The sequence below is a fragment of the Brassica napus genome, chromosome C1, assembly GCF_020379485.1.
Source record: "Brassica napus cultivar Da-Ae chromosome C1, Da-Ae, whole genome shotgun sequence".
Classification (NCBI taxonomy): Eukaryota; Viridiplantae; Streptophyta; class Magnoliopsida; order Brassicales; family Brassicaceae; genus Brassica; species Brassica napus.
In genome coordinates this window covers 18052249-18070960 of record NC_063444.1, presented here as the reverse complement: position 1 = coordinate 18070960, position 18712 = coordinate 18052249, and the positions used below count along the sequence as shown (strand labels likewise).

Sequence of the window (18712 nt, the reverse complement as noted above, 5' to 3'; positions counted from 1 at the left end):
ACGCCAACACACGACAAGAACCGCGCCAGCACACTCCTAGCGACAAAAACGGCCGCAAAGACGGATAAACGAGAATAACGTGCCGGTCTCAACTCTGGTAGTCCGCGGGGAAGGTTGGAACAAATGGGTCAGAGAACTCGACTCGTCTGACAAGCCAGTCGATACTGTTTGTGCGACACAACCTGCAACAGCAGCAGGTCCAACGAAACATTGCAAATATCACGACGTCAAAGGGCATGATACAACAGAATGCAAGTCGCTCTACGCACACTACCTCTCTTCTCTCGCAAGCGGCGACTTCAAATTCGAACCTCTAAAAGCTAAGCCCAAAAACGGAAAAAGCTAGAGCAAGAATAAAGAAAGAAGAGCCAAACGCAAAGCTACCGACAAAGGCCGCCAAAACGAAACGCAAAAAGACGGGGATAAAACTCCGAAGTATGACGGCGAGGAAGACTCCTCGGCCGATGAAGAACATCCAGCTAACCGCAGGCGCATTGAGGTTATACTCTCTCAGCAAACCTTATCATCAGACGACGATAATGACGATACACCTAAACTCGGAGATCTGAGAGATGTTCTGAAACGAAAGCTCGAGTCCAAAGACGACAACAGTTCCAAGCATAGTGATCTCCGGCTAACGCTGGATGCAAAGAAGTCTCGCCGAATCTCAACGGATGACCTTGACCCCAAAGAGCATCAGGAATGCTCCAACGGTGACCTTCGAGATAAACTCAACGCCGGCGCATGCGATCTTCGCATTCTTCTCAATCGCTCGAAACCCACAGACCTCAGAAGACGGTTAGAACAAGCCAAGACGTCAAGCAACGCTACGCTGTCGAAAAACGACAACAATGTATCAGCCGACCTATGCGCCTTTATAGATTCCAAGCGAGTAAAAACGAGACAGCAACTAAATGTCATTATGGGCGGCTCTCCTCCCTGCGGAAATTCTGTTCGCTCCGTCAAGGATTACTGCCGGCAAGTTGCAACTTCGCAGAGGTGGCCGATTAGGCCGCCAAGTCACCCACCTATAACGTTCTTGCCTGATGACGCCGAAGGGATTCACATTCCCCACAACGATCCCCTCCTTGTCGTCCTTGGAATTGGGGAGTACGACGTCACCAAGGTCCTTATTGATACAGAGAGCTCCGTCGACCTCATCTTCCGTGGAACCCTGCAAAAGATGGGAGTGGACCTCGACAACATTAAACCGTCCTCCAGAACGTTAACCGGCTTCAATGGATCTTCTGAAACAATACTGGGAACAATCCGCCTTTCGGTACGTGCATGTGGAGTTACTCGGACAGTCAAGTTCGCTGTCGTAAGCACAAAGGCACCTTACCATGCCATACTTGGAACCCCTTGGATACACTCGATGCAAGCAATTCCATCTACTTATCACCAGTGTATCAAGTTCCCCGGTACAAACAGCAAGATCAAAACGTTGCGCGGGGATCAGAAGGCCGCTAGGGAATTACTGGTCGCCACCGTCAAGCTCCAACACTCCTCTCTCTACCCGTTAACTCTGTCTCTCCTCCGACCTCAAAGGTCTGTTCCCAAAAAGACAAAGTTCTCGAAATACCTATTGACGACACTGATCCTAGCCGGACCGCACGAATAGGCGCATATCTATCTGAGGATATGCAGCAATCAGTCCTCAGCTTCCTCAAGAAGAATGTGTCTACGTTCGCGTGGTCCATGGCGGATATGAAAGGAATCGATCCAGCCATAACGACTCATGAGCTAAACGTCGACCCGACCTTCAAACCCATCCGACAAAAGAGATGAAAGATTGGGCCCGACAGGTCAAAAGCCGTGAATGAAGAGGTTGACCGGTTACTCGGTGCTGGCTCAATCGCTGAGGTATGCTACCCTGAGTGGTTAGCAAACCCAGTAGTAGTCAAAAAGAAGAATGGGAAGTGGCGCATTTGCGTCGACTTCACTGACTTAAATAAAGCTTGCCCGAAGGACAGCTATCCTCTCCCCAATATCGACCGTTTAGTCGAATCTACAACCAGAGACGAGATGCTCACGTTTATGGATGCCTTCTCTGGATACAACCAGATCATGATGCACCCTGATGACCGCGAGAAGACGGCCTTTATCACAGATAGGGGAACCTACTGCTATAAGGTTATGCCATTCGGCCTGAAGAACGCATGAGCAACTTACCAACGGCTTGTGAACAAAATGTTCGCAGAAAAGCTGGGCGTCACCATGGAAGTATACATCGACGACATGCTTGTTAAGTCCCAACACGCTGCCGACCACCTCAACCATCTACAAGAATGCTTCGAAACTCTCAACAAATACGGAATGAAACTAAACCCGACAAAGTGCACGTTCGGAGTTTCTTCAGGAGAATTCCTTGGTTACATAGTAATACAACGAGGAATCGAAGCCAACCCAAAACAGATCCTGCGGTCCTAAACCTCCCAAGTCCAAAAAATAGTAGAGAGGTCCAACGGCTCACGTGTAGGATTGCTGCACTCCATCGATTCATCTCTAGATCCACCGACAAGTGTCTGCCATTCTACGATCTCCTACGAGGTAAAAAGTTTATCTGGGATGAAAATGCGAGGAGGCATTCGCCCAACTCAAACAATATCTGACTACGCCGCATGTACTCGCCAAGTCAGATGTTGGCGACGTTCTATCTCTTTACGTCGCAGTGTCACAAGCAGCAGTCAGCAGTGTTCTGATAAAAGAAGATCGCGGCGAACAAAAGCCAATCTTCTACACAAGCAGGCGCATGACGGGACCGGAAACGCGATATCCGACTCTGGAGAAGATGGCGCTGGCCGTCGTCGAATCAACAAGAAAGCTTCGCCCGTACTTCCAGTCACATTTGGTGGAAGTATTAACCGACCAGCCCCTCCGAACAATACTTCAGAATACCAACAGTTCCGGAAGACTAACGAATTGGGCTATCGATCTCGGTGAACTCGATATCACTATCGTACAAAAACCGAACGGCAGCAAAGTCCCAGGTTCTTGCGGATTTTTTAGTCGAACTAGCCCCAGAAATGGAGCAAGACCTCGCTCTCCCAAACCCAAACTGGATACTTCATGTCGACAGATCTTCGACCAACAAAGGCGCAGGGGCCGGAGTCCAATTGCAGTCTCCGACAGGAGAACTTATCAGACAGTCTTTCAGCTTCGGTTTTCCGGCTTCGAATAATGAAGCAGAATATGAATCTTTGATCGCCGGACTACGCTTAGCAAAGGCTGTCAAGGCTAAATGCCTAAGCGCCTACTGCGACTCACAGTTAGTTGCCAGCAGTGTTATGAAACCCGACCCGGACCCGCGGTTGAACCGGTAAACCTGGCAACCCAGAAAAAATCCGGTTTGGGTTTTGTGAAAAACCCAATATTTAGAAACCCGCAAAAATCCACAAAAACCCAGTAGAACCCGGAACCCGATACCGGTTGTACCACTGGTTGAACCAATAAATAATTTTTACTTCTTTTTTTAATTTTTAATTATGTTTTTAGATTATATTTATATTCTATATTTCTAATTAAGAAGTTATATACTGACAAAAAAAAAGTTAGGTTTTTCCTTTTCAGTTTTATATTTGTGATTTTTAGATTTTAATGAAGATTTCACTACGTCACTTGAAGAAAATAAAGTGAACAATGGTAGAGAGAACCAAAACTAGTTGATGTAATTTGGTGTTTATTTATTTTCGTTATTGATAATTTATTATAATGATTTTTTACTTTTGGTTTATTTTGTATTTGAAATTTAATTTAATATTCACATTAAACATTTAAATATTGATAATTTTTATGTCTTTATTTTTTTAGATGTCATAACTCTTACCTTGTTAGACAAAATTATAAATAGTCTAAACTATTTTTTGATATTTTGTATATCAAATAAAAATAAAAATATAGAAATTAAAGTTAAGTATTTTCTGAATGTTATTAAACATAAAAATATACATATCCAAACTATTATTTTATGTTTATAAAAACATTTAGAAAATATTAAACTTTAGTTTCTATATTTTTATTTACATAGCTGATATATTATTATATAATAAAATTAATTCATTTATTAACCCGCGGTTCGCCCGCGGTCGACCCAGCGACCCGGTAAGTTACCCGGTTCAGTGTCCAGGTCGGGTTTAAAAACATTGGTTGCCAGTAAGTTTAGCGGCGACTACGACGCCCACAACTACCGGATGGACGCCTACCTCAAGCTCGTACCAGGCTTAGCAGCAGAGTTCGAGTTCTTCGAACTCACCAAAGTTCCAGAGGGGAAAACATCTGTGCCGATGCTCTCGCAGCCCTTGGCAGCAAGCTTCAAGATCAGGTTGAACGAACCTTCCCAATACATCGCATTGAGAAACCAAGTATCGATATCTCGACCGACCAAACTATCATCGTAGCTCCAGTCACCAAGGCCAACGCACCAAATTCTGATGGGTTCGGCCCTGACTGGAGAACTGAGTTCATCGACTACCTTAGAAAGGGAGAACTTCCGACAGAGAAGTGGGCTGCTCGCAGACTAAAAACACGCAGTGACCATTATGTTGTCCTGGACGATGAACTACACCGATGGACCGCGAGTAAAGTACTCCTCATGTGCATCCACGGCGACGAGACCGAAAGGGTTATAGCTGAGACACATGAAGGAGCTGGAGGGAACCATTCAGGCGGTCGAGCCTTGGCGATCAAAGTGAGAAGCCTGGGCTTCTTCTGGCTGACGATGAACGCAGATTGTGAGTCCTACGTTAGAAGCTGCGACAAGTGCCAACGGCACGCACCAAGCATCCATTGTCCGACTGAAATGTTACGAACGACGACCGCACCGTATCCATTCATGCGATGGGCAATAGAAATCATAGGACCTCTTCCCTGTTCCCGCCAGAAATATTTCGTTCTCGTCCTCACTGATTACTTCACCAAATGGATCGAGGCCGAAGCCTACGCTCAAGTCACATACAAGGAAGTCTGTGGTTTCGTCTGGAAGAACATTATTTGCCGCCACGGTCTACCTTATGAAATTGTTACCGATACTGGATCACAGTTCATGTCAGGCAACTTCAAGGAGTTTTGCAGCAAATGGAACATCCAACTAAGCCCTTCCACCCCTCGCTACCCGCAAGGAAATGGCCAAGCAGAATCCTCCAACAAGGTCATCATCGACGACATTAAGAAACGTCTAGACCTGAAAAAGGGTCATTGGGCCGACGAACTCGATGGAGTCCTATGGAGTCACCGCACGACACCAAGAGGATAGACTAAATCAACACCCTTCTCTCTTGCACACGGCGTCGAGGCTATGGCCCCCGCTGAAGTCAACGTTTCAAGCCTCCGACGTTCGAAAATGCCCCAATACGTCGAACTCAATAAGGAGATGCTGCTCAATGCCCTCGACGAGATTGAAGAACGACGCGACCAAGCTCTACTACGGATCCAAAACTATCAGCTTCAGATAGAGAGCTATTACAACAAAAAGGTTCGGGCCAGACCCCTTGAACTCGGCGACCTCGTCATGCGCAAAGTGTTCGAAAAAACTAAGGAACTGAACGCCGGCAAACTCGGATCTAGGTGGGAAGGACCTTACAAGATCATCAAAGTCGTCAAACCGGGCCTCTACCGACTTCAAACGTCGCGTGGAGAAGAAGTGCCTCGAGCATGAAACTCAATGCACCTACGTCGTTTCTACTCTTAGAATCGTCATAGTCAAAAAAAAAAACCGAGTAGATGCACCTCCGCGGTCACTTCTACTCAACCGAGTAAATTCGCTTTTAACAGCCACTTTTACTGGGGAAAAACGAACTACGAATGGCTTGATCCTCAACCGAGGTATGTAGGCAGCCTTAACTGATCCAGCTGTAACAACACCAAAATCAAACCTTTGTTTCGATCTCAAATCGACCAACGAAGGATCAATTCCCATACCACCAACAGGCAGTATGCGGATATTCACACCCCACCACTCAGCTATGCCCTGATCAGACACTTAGCTGAAGGCCAAAATGGTCGCAAGTCACCTATGCCTCGAACGCATTGACCGACTAAAAAGAGAGAAATCTATACCCTTTTTCCGACCGACGAGTAAAGGATAAGCTACCCAAATACTCGACCGTCACTGGAAACACGGATAAAGCTTTCCTCTCTTAAATTCAAAATTCTCGTCCTTCGGAATCGAATAGCGTCCTTAGACATTATCTCGTCTGAAATGCGACGAGGATCAACAAAAGCCCTTCTGTGATTTATTTTTCTACCAGTTTTGCAAAAGTTAAGAATCAAAAACCTGTCATTTCTAAGCAAACACGCTATGAGATTTTCGGGTAGATTGAGACTTACTCAAACTTTGTAAGAACTTATAAGAGGCACGCATAAAATTTAAAAGGCCTGCTTAACATAGCAACTCGCCGACAAAGAGATAATGCATCTAAACATACAACAAAAGGGCCCACCAGGGCCACAAACACACTCCAAAAAGATGTAGTAAATAAAGTACAACATAAACGAAGGCTCAAGCAACGGAACCATCGTCTTCTCCGCTCCCCGTCAAGAGTTTCGAAGCAGGGAGATCCTGGGCTCTCAACTGGAGTAGGAACAGGAGCGAGAAGATTCACTTCTAAAGGTAGGACGCTCGAAGTACTCCTCTCGATCTCGCTTGTCACTTCCTCCTCGTTAGGTCTCGGTGACAGCGTCTTCCTACCTTGATCACTTCCCTCCTCCTCGTCTCCTCGCCTCTCAGAAGAAGTATCGGAAACAAGAACAGGTCCCTCAGAGCCTAGTTTCTCGGTTCCCCCTTTCTTAGCTAAGGCGTCGTCCACCTCGAGGTTCTCTTTTTCGGGGCTCCTCTCCATAGCCGCAACCTGTTCTCTGGGAGCAGATGTGACATCTACCGTCGGCTCCGCGGACTGATCCTCGCCGACTTCGCGTGAAGTAATAAGCTGGGAAGCCAAGTCGGACCCAATCAAGCCGACATTTGACCCGTACGGGTCGAGCGTTGCCATAAACTCCTCACTAACAAATCTAGAAGGAAGGTTAAGTGGGGACAGAGTAAGGTCACTCTCGGAGAGCGGGTCGAGGCAAAGTCTAGCGACCTCGGCCTCATGAAGCTTCTCCTGCTCTGCAAATATATCTATCATGCCCTGCGGGATCTCCGTTCCGTTGTCCCTTAGTACCTCGAGGCATTTTCTCGTCCCTGATGCCTGCCCATACAAGCTTGATGTTAGGAGTTTCAAGTCTCCTAAAACAAACGTTGTAGTATAAGTGAATGTCGAACCAGTTCTGAGGGATATCAAAGCACCGAGAATGCAAGTACTCACTTAATCTAAGTGCAACCAATGATTTAGATGAGTTTTAAACTACTACTAATACTAGAAAGCAATTACAGAATGATACTTTCTTGACTAAGGGAAAAGAGAACTCATGGGCATAGGGATTAGACCTTGGGTGATCAAGTATCGAACTAAGGATGACAAATGATCAATCAAACTATCGACCTTAAGCCTAGACACAATTCTAAGCAAGCTCTATGTCTAGATGAATGCTCATTTGCTAACATATCTCAAACATCAAATGTCTTTGGTTGAATAATGTGAAAGCAATCATTTCTAACAAGTCTATTAGCTATCTTAGCACCTTTAACAACAAATGTCTTTGGCAAAGTATACTAAAAGCTTAGGAGAGTTGTCTCAGGCATTTCATCAAACACCTTTTGGGTGGGAAATGCAAATTGATCAACTTTTGAGTGGCCAACTCAGAAGATGTATAAAGAATACTCTACTAGCAAGGAACAAGAATGATCTACACCTAAACATCCTAGAACTAACCTAATCACCCTTGATCTCCCTAACCCATGAATTCAAAAGGTGATTACTCACTAATCTCCATGATTCCTCTTAAACCCATATTGGATTTCAGATTAATCATGTAGAGAAATAGATAAGAAATCAACAAGAACACAAGATGAAAGCAATGAAATCTGAATCAAAAGTAGTTTTACTAGTTGTTCTTCAGAAAAAAGATGTCCTCCTCTGGTGGCTACCAAAGGTCCTTAAAGCATAGGTTTTTGAAAAGTAAAAACATGCATAATGAAATGACTAAAAGGCCCTTGAGAAAACATGAATTCGGCCAAACAAATAGACGCGGAACGACCTCGGCACGTCGCTGCGAGAGGTCGCTCCCGGGTCATTTCTTCGCGAGCAACCTGGCTGTGTCGCTCCGAAGACGTCGCTCCCGGGTCGTCTCCTCGCGAGCGACCTGGCTGTGTCGCTCTGAAGACATCGCTCCCGGCTTGCTCAGAAACCACAAACGCGAGCGACCTTAGGGTGTCGCTCTAGGAGGTCGCTCCCGGCTTGTTCGTCGCTCTCAAATCGACACAACCCGAGCGACCTCTGGGTGTCGCTGTGGTGAGGTCGCTCTAGGAGCTGGAGCGACTTCACCTTGTCGCTCTAGGAGGTCGCTCCGAAGCGTAAATGGCGAGCGAGTTCATGGCGTCGCTCCGGTAGGTCGCTCCCATGCATTGCTCGTCCAACAATCACCTTAATCACCTCTTTTGAGCTCCAAACGCACTCAAATGTCTCCAAGAACTTCATGTGGTACTCCAATACCTAATAGAGACATATGTATGCAAAATGCAACCTAGACATGGCTAAATCCTAATCTATATGATGAAAATGCACATGAATAAATGGATAAAACAATGTAAATATGCAAGATATCAAAGCTCTTGGCTTTCTCGAAGGCGTCGAGACGAGCCAAATAGTCTCTCACCCGACCAAAGCAGCGAGTGGACTTGTCCCCCATAGCAGTTTGGACCCTGACCCTCTCGCAAGTAACTTCCCGGATTCGAGAGTCCCTCAAGCGTTGCCTCTCCTTGACTAACGTCTCAACGACTGCGTCCCTCTCTCCCTCGAGTTCCGCCTTCTCCTTCTCAAGGGCAGAACCGTTTCGCTCCAGATGATTCTTCTCGCGCATCATCTCATTCTTCGCGAGTCGATCGGCTTTTAGCTTGCCTTCAAGCTCTTCGAATTTAGCTCGGAGAACTTCTTTCTCCTCAGCCACTTTGTCGCTAGCCTTCTTATTCTCGGCACGTAATCTCTCGATCACGCTCAGCTTGGCCCGCACAAGTTTTTCCGATGCACCTAGTTAGATCATCATCTGCTTCAAGGCGCTGTCGTATTTTTCGACGAGATAGTTCATACTCCCGTCGCTATGCACAATGCCAAAAACAAGGATGGTCCCCCTTAGTCCACGAAGAAGTATTATTTGACTTCGTAAAAAAAGGGGGAGGGAGAGAGGAAAGTAGGATACACGTTTGCTCGCAGAAGCAGCGTCAATGTACTCGTCCTTGAAGTATAGATCCCCGATTGGCGGCAACTCCCTCGTCCCACCACGGATCTGGCGCGTCAGCTCCGCGCACTGGAGAGGATTGAGCATTAAAGGGGTCTTCTCGTCATACAAGAACTCCACACGATCTGGGAATTCAATTCTCCCATTCTTCGGCAGAGAGCGTTCACTCCGAGCATCCTTCCTCACCACCAACGAAGGAGCGAGTCTCTCACTCGATGGAGACTCATTCCGAGGCTCACCCCTAGACCCAGTGGCTTTTCCTCCACTCCTCGAAGGATCTTCCAACCCTTCTTCCACCATTTTCTTCTTCACTTTCTTCTTGGGACGTTCCTCAGGCGACTCTCGATTAGAACCAGTCTGGACAGGGGTCTCCATATCGTCCTCTCCAACCACCGCCGGGGTCTCCTGTTGTCCAATAGAAGGATCCTCACGAGGTCTCTTCTTCCCGTCCTTCTTCTTCTTCTTTTTTCTTGAGACCTTAGAAGCATCAGCAGAAGACGGGGCCTCCTCCAAAGGAGCATTTTTCTCGAGAAAGCCAGACTACTCTCCTTCGGCAGCACGTTTCTTCGCTTTGCCGGTCGTTTCCTTTTTGGATTCTGGGCCAGTGACTCAAAGTTTACGTCTCCCTCAACAAGCTCACGTCTAGCGTCAGAGGCCCCAGCTGAAGACGACTTCGTCGACAACATTTGGAGTTGCCCTTTCAGCAGCGCACTCAAGTCTGGAACTCCCTCCATCTCTCTGGCTTTGTTCAAAAGCTTTTGTTGTTCCTAGTAAACAAGGAAAGGCGAGATTTACGAGGGCCAAGCACAACCGGAAGTATCGACTCCCAATCGACTGCAGAACAAAAGAGACGGTCAAGACGTGAAGTCAGCGTGAAGGAAGGTATTAACGAAATAAAAGCCCGACGACCTTACCTCTAGCAATTCGAGCCTGTTGCCGCCTTATCCACTCTCGACTAAGATCAGGCCAGGGGAGATGGCTGTGGGCTGCGATCGCCTGGGCACTCTCAAAGAACTTCTCCGGGTATGCGATCGTGTTCGGATGGCGAACTGCAATGACAAAAGTACAACGAGACATTAATAAACTTTATCTACCAAGTGTTTTATTCCAGAGAACACGATAGTCATCCCCAGGAGGCTCTGTGAAGGCATATTCGTCGCATTTGACGTAAAAATTCGAACGCTGCCAGTCTTTCGTCTTGTTGGGATGCCCGGTCAAGACGTTGTAGTTCGAACGCATCTTCACCGAGAATATCGCGTTCGGTTCTGCCTTTGTGAAAGTCAACTCCTCGAACACTCTCACACTCATCGAAATGTCTATCTCCGCGGCCATCACCATCAGCATGACCGTAATGCTCAGTGACCCGTTGAGCAATTGGCAGATCGCAATGTCCCGACGAAATGCGTAAGACGTAACGAGTCGGGGAATGGGGAACCATAGTTTTGTCTGGTCCCCGAAATAAGATTCGTAGACACACTGATAGCCAACCGGAGGCGACCAAGGACGTTGCCCATTGGAAGGAATAATGTAAGTGATGCCGGCGCCTCCATACCGCCACAGTAAGTCCTTCACCGACTTATGAGAGGAACAGGAGTCAAATACGTTCTCCATGACTGGCCTTCAGCCCGCGGATCACGCAAGGATTCCGGAGGAAGTGGGGAAAGTTCCTCAAAGATCCTGCTAGGATGATATACCGTAGGCCTGCAGTCTATCTGATCGAAGCAAACCCTCGGATAAGATCGTTATGGAGGCGTCAGGGCTCCAGAGTCATCACACTCCGAACTTCTCAAACCACCACTCTGGTCTTCTCGGTCACTGCTTGCGCCTATGTCGGTACGATTGGCGGCTTCCTCCCGAATTTGCCTATGCGATTCGGTGACCAGAAGACGCTGAGATAAACTCATGTTCTCCGTATCCGGCATGGCGTCACGATGGATCAGATCGAATTCATCTAACGGACTACCATTCACCAAGAAATCTCCACCTGGGCTCGGGGCGTAAACAATGTCTTTCCCTTTTTCCTTGCGCGATAGTCGACTCTTCGAAGACGGGCTTGTCATTCTGAGGACGACTAAAACCGACGATGAAGGTGCCGACTCACCAAAAGCTAATCTTATCCTCGGATAAGATTGTTGTGGAGGCGTCAGGGCTCCAGAGTCATCACACTCCGAACTTCTCAAACCACCACTCTAGTCTTCTCGGTCACTACTCGCACCTATTGTGGGAACCGGAATTCGCACTGTCGATTTCCGTTTTAATTAGGAAAGTAGGAGAACCCTAGTTTCCCAGAGGTCCTGGATATCTGCTAATACCACAAGCCAAGCAATCAGAACACGAGATAACAACGATAAATTATATGAAATCGTAAAAAGAGAGCAAAGAGAAGTCTTATTCCGACTTTGCGTATGAGCGTTTACAACAAGGTATAAGCCTGGGCTCGAGAGCTGTCGGCGAGATTCCTATTTCTAACAACCCTAAGACGGCTAAACCTAATTGAGTCGCAGCTCGAATAACAAAAACGAAAAAGTTGCCTAATTGCCCTAAGTGCTAAGTTTGCTCTGAAAAGTTCTCTCTCCATGCCTCTCGCCTAGGACTCCTAATATCCTGGCTCCTAAGTCGGTTTACGCTTTTCCTCTTCTGCCCTTAAGCCGTCATAGCATAAAAATGGAGATATTCCATTTTTTCCGATCTTCGTAATTATCTTCAAAATTTTGTATTTATCCGCGGAAACTTGACATTTATCTTTTCTTGCGAACCAAGCGTAAACCGTCATGCGGCTTACGGGCTGTTGGTTAAGAAATCATAAGTTGGGCCTCGAGTCATGTCTTAGGTCCCTTTGAGCCGTCTTCTGACTCGAACCGTTTATTACGGCTTCTTTCGATAAAGAACGAACTTTCCGCGGTTTTTACCTGAAATTTTGATCGATGACTTAGAATGGCGGGAAACATGAAATGGGTTCGCTAGGGTTTTCGGAAGATAGCATCGAAGGGTAGACGAGAATGCATGGACTAATGTCGTATCGACGTTTCGGAAGAGCTCGGTCGCTACGTAGCGATCGAGCGGAACAGACGCTCGGTCGCTACATAGCGACTGAGCTTAGCTCGAGCTCGGTCGCTACGTAGCGACCGAGCGGAACACGCATTCGATCGTTGCGTAGCGACCTTTTTCGCGCTCTTGTCCGTTGTTTCGTGAATGTGTTTTCTCCGCAAGATTCTTCGTAAAAATAAATCTTTTTCGAAGATTTATTTTTCGTAAAAATGTTCATGCCGATTTGTACAGACTTTCAGACATTGATTCTGTCGTGACCGATTTTGACCCCAATAGTTAGCCCCCCAGCTCGTTAGAACCATGAGCTTATAGCGTGAGGTTCTAGCGAGTGGCTTGGCAAGTTAGGCAAGTTAGGTGAGTTAGGCGGAATTAATGGTCAAAAAAGTCAGTGGTAAGCGGTCTTCTCGCTGTTCTAAAACTAGAACGCAATAAGATTGGGGCTGCGCCTTTTGATGGCTGTCTACGTATTCTTGTTGAAGGGATCAAGCCTTTCGTAGTTCATCTTGGAGTTAAGGTTCTTATGACTTGTTTTCCAGCGAGACCTTTACGGTCTAGTTTTTATGTAGCGGTTATCAGGCGTGTTGCTGCCGATGGCATTTTATATGGGTGTAGAAGGAAGACTACGAGTTGTCATCTTGTAATCAAACTCTGTGTGAACTGCTATATCTGTGATCTGTTTCGAGAGTTTTCCGCAGTGTGTAAACTTGCGGGATTTCTGAAAACGCTTGAATATTGGCAAAGAGACAAATTTTGAGATCTCGTATCAAGGTTTTTGATACTATGCCTAGAGATGTTAGAGACCAGTACACTGGGTTTAGGGCAAGACCTAGGTTTACTCCTGGTTTTAGAGGGTGCGATGACTAATTCGACTTACGTATCCCATTTCAGTTTCATCCTCATTCCATACCGATTTAAAGTCCCCGATAGGTTCTCGGCTTATACGACTTGTATGGTTAAAACCGAGCATCTCTCCAAGGATAATTTTTAAGCCTCCTGGAAGTGCTGACCAAAAATTTTGGGTTTCTTTTATAGCGCTATTATCCTTGTGTCGGATGTACGAGAGTCATCTCCACGAGATGGCTAAGTCTGTTTAGGACGTTAAGAGTTCGTTGTGATCAGCAACAAACTTAATGGTAGAAAATACCGTTTCGAGTCTTCGCAAAGGATATGCTTTGAGAAGATGTTAGTGCGTATGACTGTCTGGTCTTCCAAGAAAGTGTTTTTATCAAGGAAGAAAATTTCGTCGAAGAACAAATCTTAAGGCGTCTGCGACGTCTCGCGAGGCTGAAGATTTGTTATTCTTTCGTACGCCTCGTTTCGTGCTTGAAATGTTCGCCGGCTTGAAGATGTTTTGCGATGTAGCAAGGGTTTAGTCTTAGCCCTGCGTTTGAGAAATGTTCTTGTTTGGCTACGGATGTTCGCAGCCAAAATTGTTGTTCCTGTTTGGATGCTAATAATTTGATTTGCGATCGAGGGATTAGGACTGAGGTGTCGCGTAAATTTTTCCATGGGAAGAAGCGTTTTCCTTCATAGTGATTTGGGAAGTGTTGGCTTTCCGAGATCTATTTCGTGCATTTTTTAGGATATTTTGTATAGCTCTAGAAGCTTTGTTACGAACCTTTCCTTACATGCCGCGTATTATGGGTAAAACGTTGCGGGCTTAAAGTGAATTGTGGAGCGTATTGAACTCGGTCAATTTTCGAAAAGTTTAGATCTTCCTTTAACCATTTGGTTGTTAGGACTGAGTTTCGTTACGAAGAATTTATCATATGACTTCCGATTGTAGGCTATATGATAATTATTCTCTTAATAGTCACACGACGTTTTTAGACAAATCGTAGATTGTCATTTAGCCGTTAAGTGATGGAGCTATGGTTTCTCAAATAGTTTGGCTTGGCGTGAGGGATGTGTTCACTCAGATAGCCAAGGATGTTGTAGGTCAAGGATTAGACCATGGTACTTTAACATTTAAGGTCATGTTAGTTTACGATCGTCCTTAAAGGGGATGTCAAATATTGGTTTGGACCTTTAGTGGAAGGCGTAATTGACCGAGGGCCAAAGAGCGCTTGTCGAGATTGATAGGCCAAGTTTGCCGGGGTTATCCATGCTAATATGGCCGATAGTCGTAGAAAACGATTCTCCGCTCTAGGTTTCAGTTATACGACGAATATTTCGTATAAGGTGACCTATAGTCTTATGAAAATCGAATCTTTTTTGCCTGAGGAAGACGAAGCCCAAGAGGTTTGCTACATAACCAGTGTGGAGTCAGTGGCGGGACGACTGCCTTCTCGGATGTGACCGAGGGAAAAGAAAAGCAGAAGCCAGCGAGCCGCATGGTTCTTCATGAAGCCTGTTATGTTAACTTTAGAAAGTTTCTTCGTAAGACTTGGTCTGATTGTACGAAGGATTTTTCGCGTAAGTAACGGGGACCGGTTTTACGAAGGTTGTAGATCGGTGATATGTAAACATATGTTAAAGTTGCGTTGTTTCTGTGGGTTTCACGAGAAACGTTTCTGCTGTGATTTCGATCCTAGGTGAAAGTTGCTTGGAGTTACTTATGGAGTGTTACCGAAGTTTATTTCATTACGATCTAGTCGCAGAACGTTTTTCATAGGTTTTATGAAAGGATTCTCATGACACATTCGTTTCTGGAACAAATTGGTCAACCAGAGGTGGATCTAGCCACCATCGGGAGGAAAGCGTCTCTTTGTGCATGATGCTACATCTATTCTCGAGTTTTCTTCGTCACAAATGTTTTCGATGCTTTTCCGTGACTCACTTGGTACAACGGAAACTGAAAGAAATGCTTTGGTGATTGAAGATTTCTCGTAGAAATTTTTAAACGAAACTGGCTTTCCACAACTGGAAAGGGCTTCAATACTTTGGCTAATCGTCGAGTTTCAGTTTGATATTGGTATATGTTTTCTGTACGCATGATTGCGACAAGAAATGATGTATAGTCTTTGAGATTATGTTCATGATCGTCTGGATATATTGCTAGCGTTTAGACGAATTTCAGATTGTCGTTTGCCTATTTGAGACGATTTGTTTTGACAAAATCGTTTTCTTGACGATTTGCAAAAGTTTTTGAAGTTTGGGAGTATACGAGTATAGTATACGTACCTACTCCCTTTTTTTACGAAAGAAAACAGTTGAAACGATACTTTGAAGGGTTGTGTACGTTTCTTCTTCTAAGGTTTGGAATGATCAATAATCCTTGACGATTTAAAGACGACGCTTGGACTGTGATTTGATTTGTTTCCATTTTGCCGACTTGGAATATGTTGGTTCCGAGAAAATAGCTAGAAACGAATTGGTTTTAAGACGATGTTCATGTCTCTAGTTTTTTCTCTCCTTAGGAAGCGAGCTTGATATGCGTGGCGATCGTTTCTCGATTTTCGGAGAGTTTAGATCGGTTTGCAAGATCTGGCTGAACAGTTATGGAACGATATATCGAGACAAGAAAAATCGCCTAAGACTTAGTTCGCTAGACTATCCACCTAAGTTTTACGTTCCCTAAAGTTCTATGGCAGTCTCAAATGCGTTTTTATTTCTTAATAATTTCCTACGAAAATTCCAAGTCTGATTTCAAAAATTTCAAGTTGGAAATACCTTAGTTCTCTCGAAGACGCAGTTTTGTCTCTTCTCAGTTTTGCTTGCTTATTTCCCCTTCCTCTTCTCGTGTATGTTCGCCATTTTCGATATTGGTCTTTATCCTTTAAACTTGACATTTATCTTCCGAACTTGGCTGTTATATTCTCCTTAGATACGACATCAATTTTTATTAAAAAGTTCAACGTAATCGTGTAGTTAAGGCGGCTAAGGTGTTAAATTAACCGTTGCCTTCTTATACGATTAATCTGAATCCATGTGAGAAAACAAGTCTTTGCGGGGGGTTTTTTTTTTATCGCAAAGTTTCAATGGTAACTCCAATCAAGACGAAACAAGAGACGTTTCGATCGAGATTGAAAGAGAACACAAATATGGAGGTTAGGGCGAGTAGGAGCAAGCGAAGGAGTTTAGATGAGTCTTACTTGTTTTCGTTGTAAAATCTCAACGGAAACTCTGATTGAGACGAAACGAAAAGCGTTTCGATGAGAATTCAAAAGAGAACCTAAAGGAGGACCTTTCTGAGGCCTGACAGGTCGCTATGTAGCGAATGAAGGTCTGACAGGTCGCTACATAGCGAGTGGAAGCAAGCCAAGAAGAGTCTTACTTGTTTTCGTCGTAAAATCTCAACGGAAACTCCGATTGAAATGAAACGAAAAGCGTTTCGATGAGGACTCAAAAGAGAACCAAAAAGAGGACCTTTATGAGGCCTTACAGGTCGCTATATAGCGAGTGAAGGTCTGACAGGTCGTTACGTAGCAAGTGGAAGCAAGCCAAGAAGAGTCATACTTGTTTTCGTCGTAAAATCTCAACGGAAACTCCGATTGAGATGAAACGAAAAGCGTTTCGATGAGGACTCAAAAGAGAACCCAAAGGAGGACCTTAAAAGGGTCTAGACAAAGGTTTCATGCATGTTGTTTAGAAGATAGTGGCAAAAAGCCAAGAACAACAACATTATGTAATTTCTTACCATCTTATGTATCAATTCTCTTGACAATTTGTAATTATTTTCTATTTATCAACTGTATATCTGAATTTATTTTCTGAAGACTGATTTTACAATATTGAAAAGTTACTGGTGCTTACCTTTCAAACAAAACTGATAAAACCCACCTCGGGGAACTTTCTTCATGGCTATAATAATTAATATATATTTTGGCAACATAATTAATTTTACCTATCGAGCAGATTATCTACTTAACACATGTTGCAATATATATTTTATGCATTTCAATTGTCTATTTCATATTTTTTATATTTCTTAACATTTAAACTATTCAATTTAGAATTAACAAATGTACAGTTATACAGAATATACAAATTTCATCTATAATTTATTTTAAATTCTAATTTTGTATAAATAATCGGTTATTGTTCTACTACAAGTTTCACAATTTTGAACTTAGCCGATTGTTTATTTAAATTTTGAATACTCAAAATATTTTTTAAAAAGATATTTTTTTGTTATATTATAATAATAAGTAAGCAACTCTTTTAAAAGTTTTCAATACCCAATCCATAATATTACGCTTCAATACCCAACAAACTTTTACTTTTAGTTTATTTATATTCAAATATATTCTTATTCTTATTACAGATTTATATATTATACAATCCTATATATTGAAAAATTATTTACTGTTAAATTATCTAATTCGTGATTGTAGTTAATCCTAAATATACTTATATTTGAAAAATATAAATTGAAAAAATATGTTAAGAAACAATAACTCTAGAGAGGAAAAGAAAAACTTCAACTCTTCCTATTCCTTTTATTCATGTCCCACCGAATAATGTATTACGTTTTCTGCTAAACTAAGGGCACCCAACTCTATTCTCATCTATTTTTTTTTTTAAACTAATACATTCTCATCTATTTTTCACAAATTTAATCTTCCCCACTATGAAAAACTTTCACATTGCACAATATCAGCATCGAAACAAAAATTAATTAAACATATCAAATAACTTCTTAACATTATTTAAAATTTTCAATCCTAAACATAATATATTTAAATCCATTTTCTGCGCGTATTGCAAGAAAAAAACTTTTACGTGTATCTCAAATTAGGCTATTTTCTGTCTCTATGCATGCAAATAATAAATTATTGGATACACTTGCTGAGATTATCGAACTGCATGATGCTTTCAGAGACTGGAGAAGAAACTCCTCTACATTGTAGGTTATAATAAAAATGCTGAATCTGAAGGTGTCAAACAAGATGGTGAATTAATGAATGCTTCTGAAATCGGTAAGATGTTCTTCCCTTTCCACTTTTTTTCATCTCCTGGGCACAACTATTTTTGGTAATTAAGGCTTTTTTATGTGTACAAAGGTAACTATGTCTACATATGTGTTCTTAGAAAACCTTAATCCGTCTGCATGGAGTGAACATTCGTATATCAACCTTTCCCATTTTTTTGTGCAAGCATGCTCTACAGTTTTCTTTAAGGACGTGATCACTATGGTCCTTACATAGTTCTAACTAATCAATCTGTAATGACACCACTTCTAACACTAATAAAGGCTGCACAAAAAGTTGCATAAATATTATTATTATTAAAAAACTACTTCTAACCAGGTCAAGCAATCTGAATACCATCAATAGATCAAGGAAAAAAAGGTGAGTAGGAAACAAAGAGTAGAGAAGTCTGAAGAAGAAGATGGTACAGAAAATATTATGAAGAGGCAATATTCAAGTGAACTACTCATAAGAAGAAAAGG

The 18712-nt window shown here is 43.6% G+C and overlaps 2 protein-coding genes across 2 annotated transcripts; one reads left to right on the top strand and one right to left on the bottom strand.

The window, feature by feature from the left end:
• Positions 1–3026: 3026 nt before the first annotated feature.
• On the top strand, positions 3027–5251 carry LOC106393164. The gene is made up of 2 exons (XM_013833896.1): positions 3027–3319; positions 4219–5251. Exons 1-2 carry the CDS (start codon positions 3027–3029, stop codon positions 5249–5251), a joined length of 1326 nt encoding a protein of 441 aa, XP_013689350.1.
• A 1245-nt stretch (positions 5252–6496) lies between these two features.
• On the bottom strand, positions 6497–10941 carry LOC106393163 (meiosis-specific protein ASY2-like). Its single transcript, XM_013833895.2, has 8 exons — positions 10425–10941; positions 10245–10379; positions 10142–10164; positions 9951–10097; positions 9292–9834; positions 8752–9093; positions 6615–7184; positions 6497–6568 (listed from the first exon to the last, which is right to left on the bottom strand). Exons 1-8 carry the CDS (start codon positions 10939–10941, stop codon positions 6497–6499), a joined length of 2349 nt encoding a protein of 782 aa, XP_013689349.2.
• Between the last annotated feature and the right edge of the window lie 7771 nt (positions 10942–18712).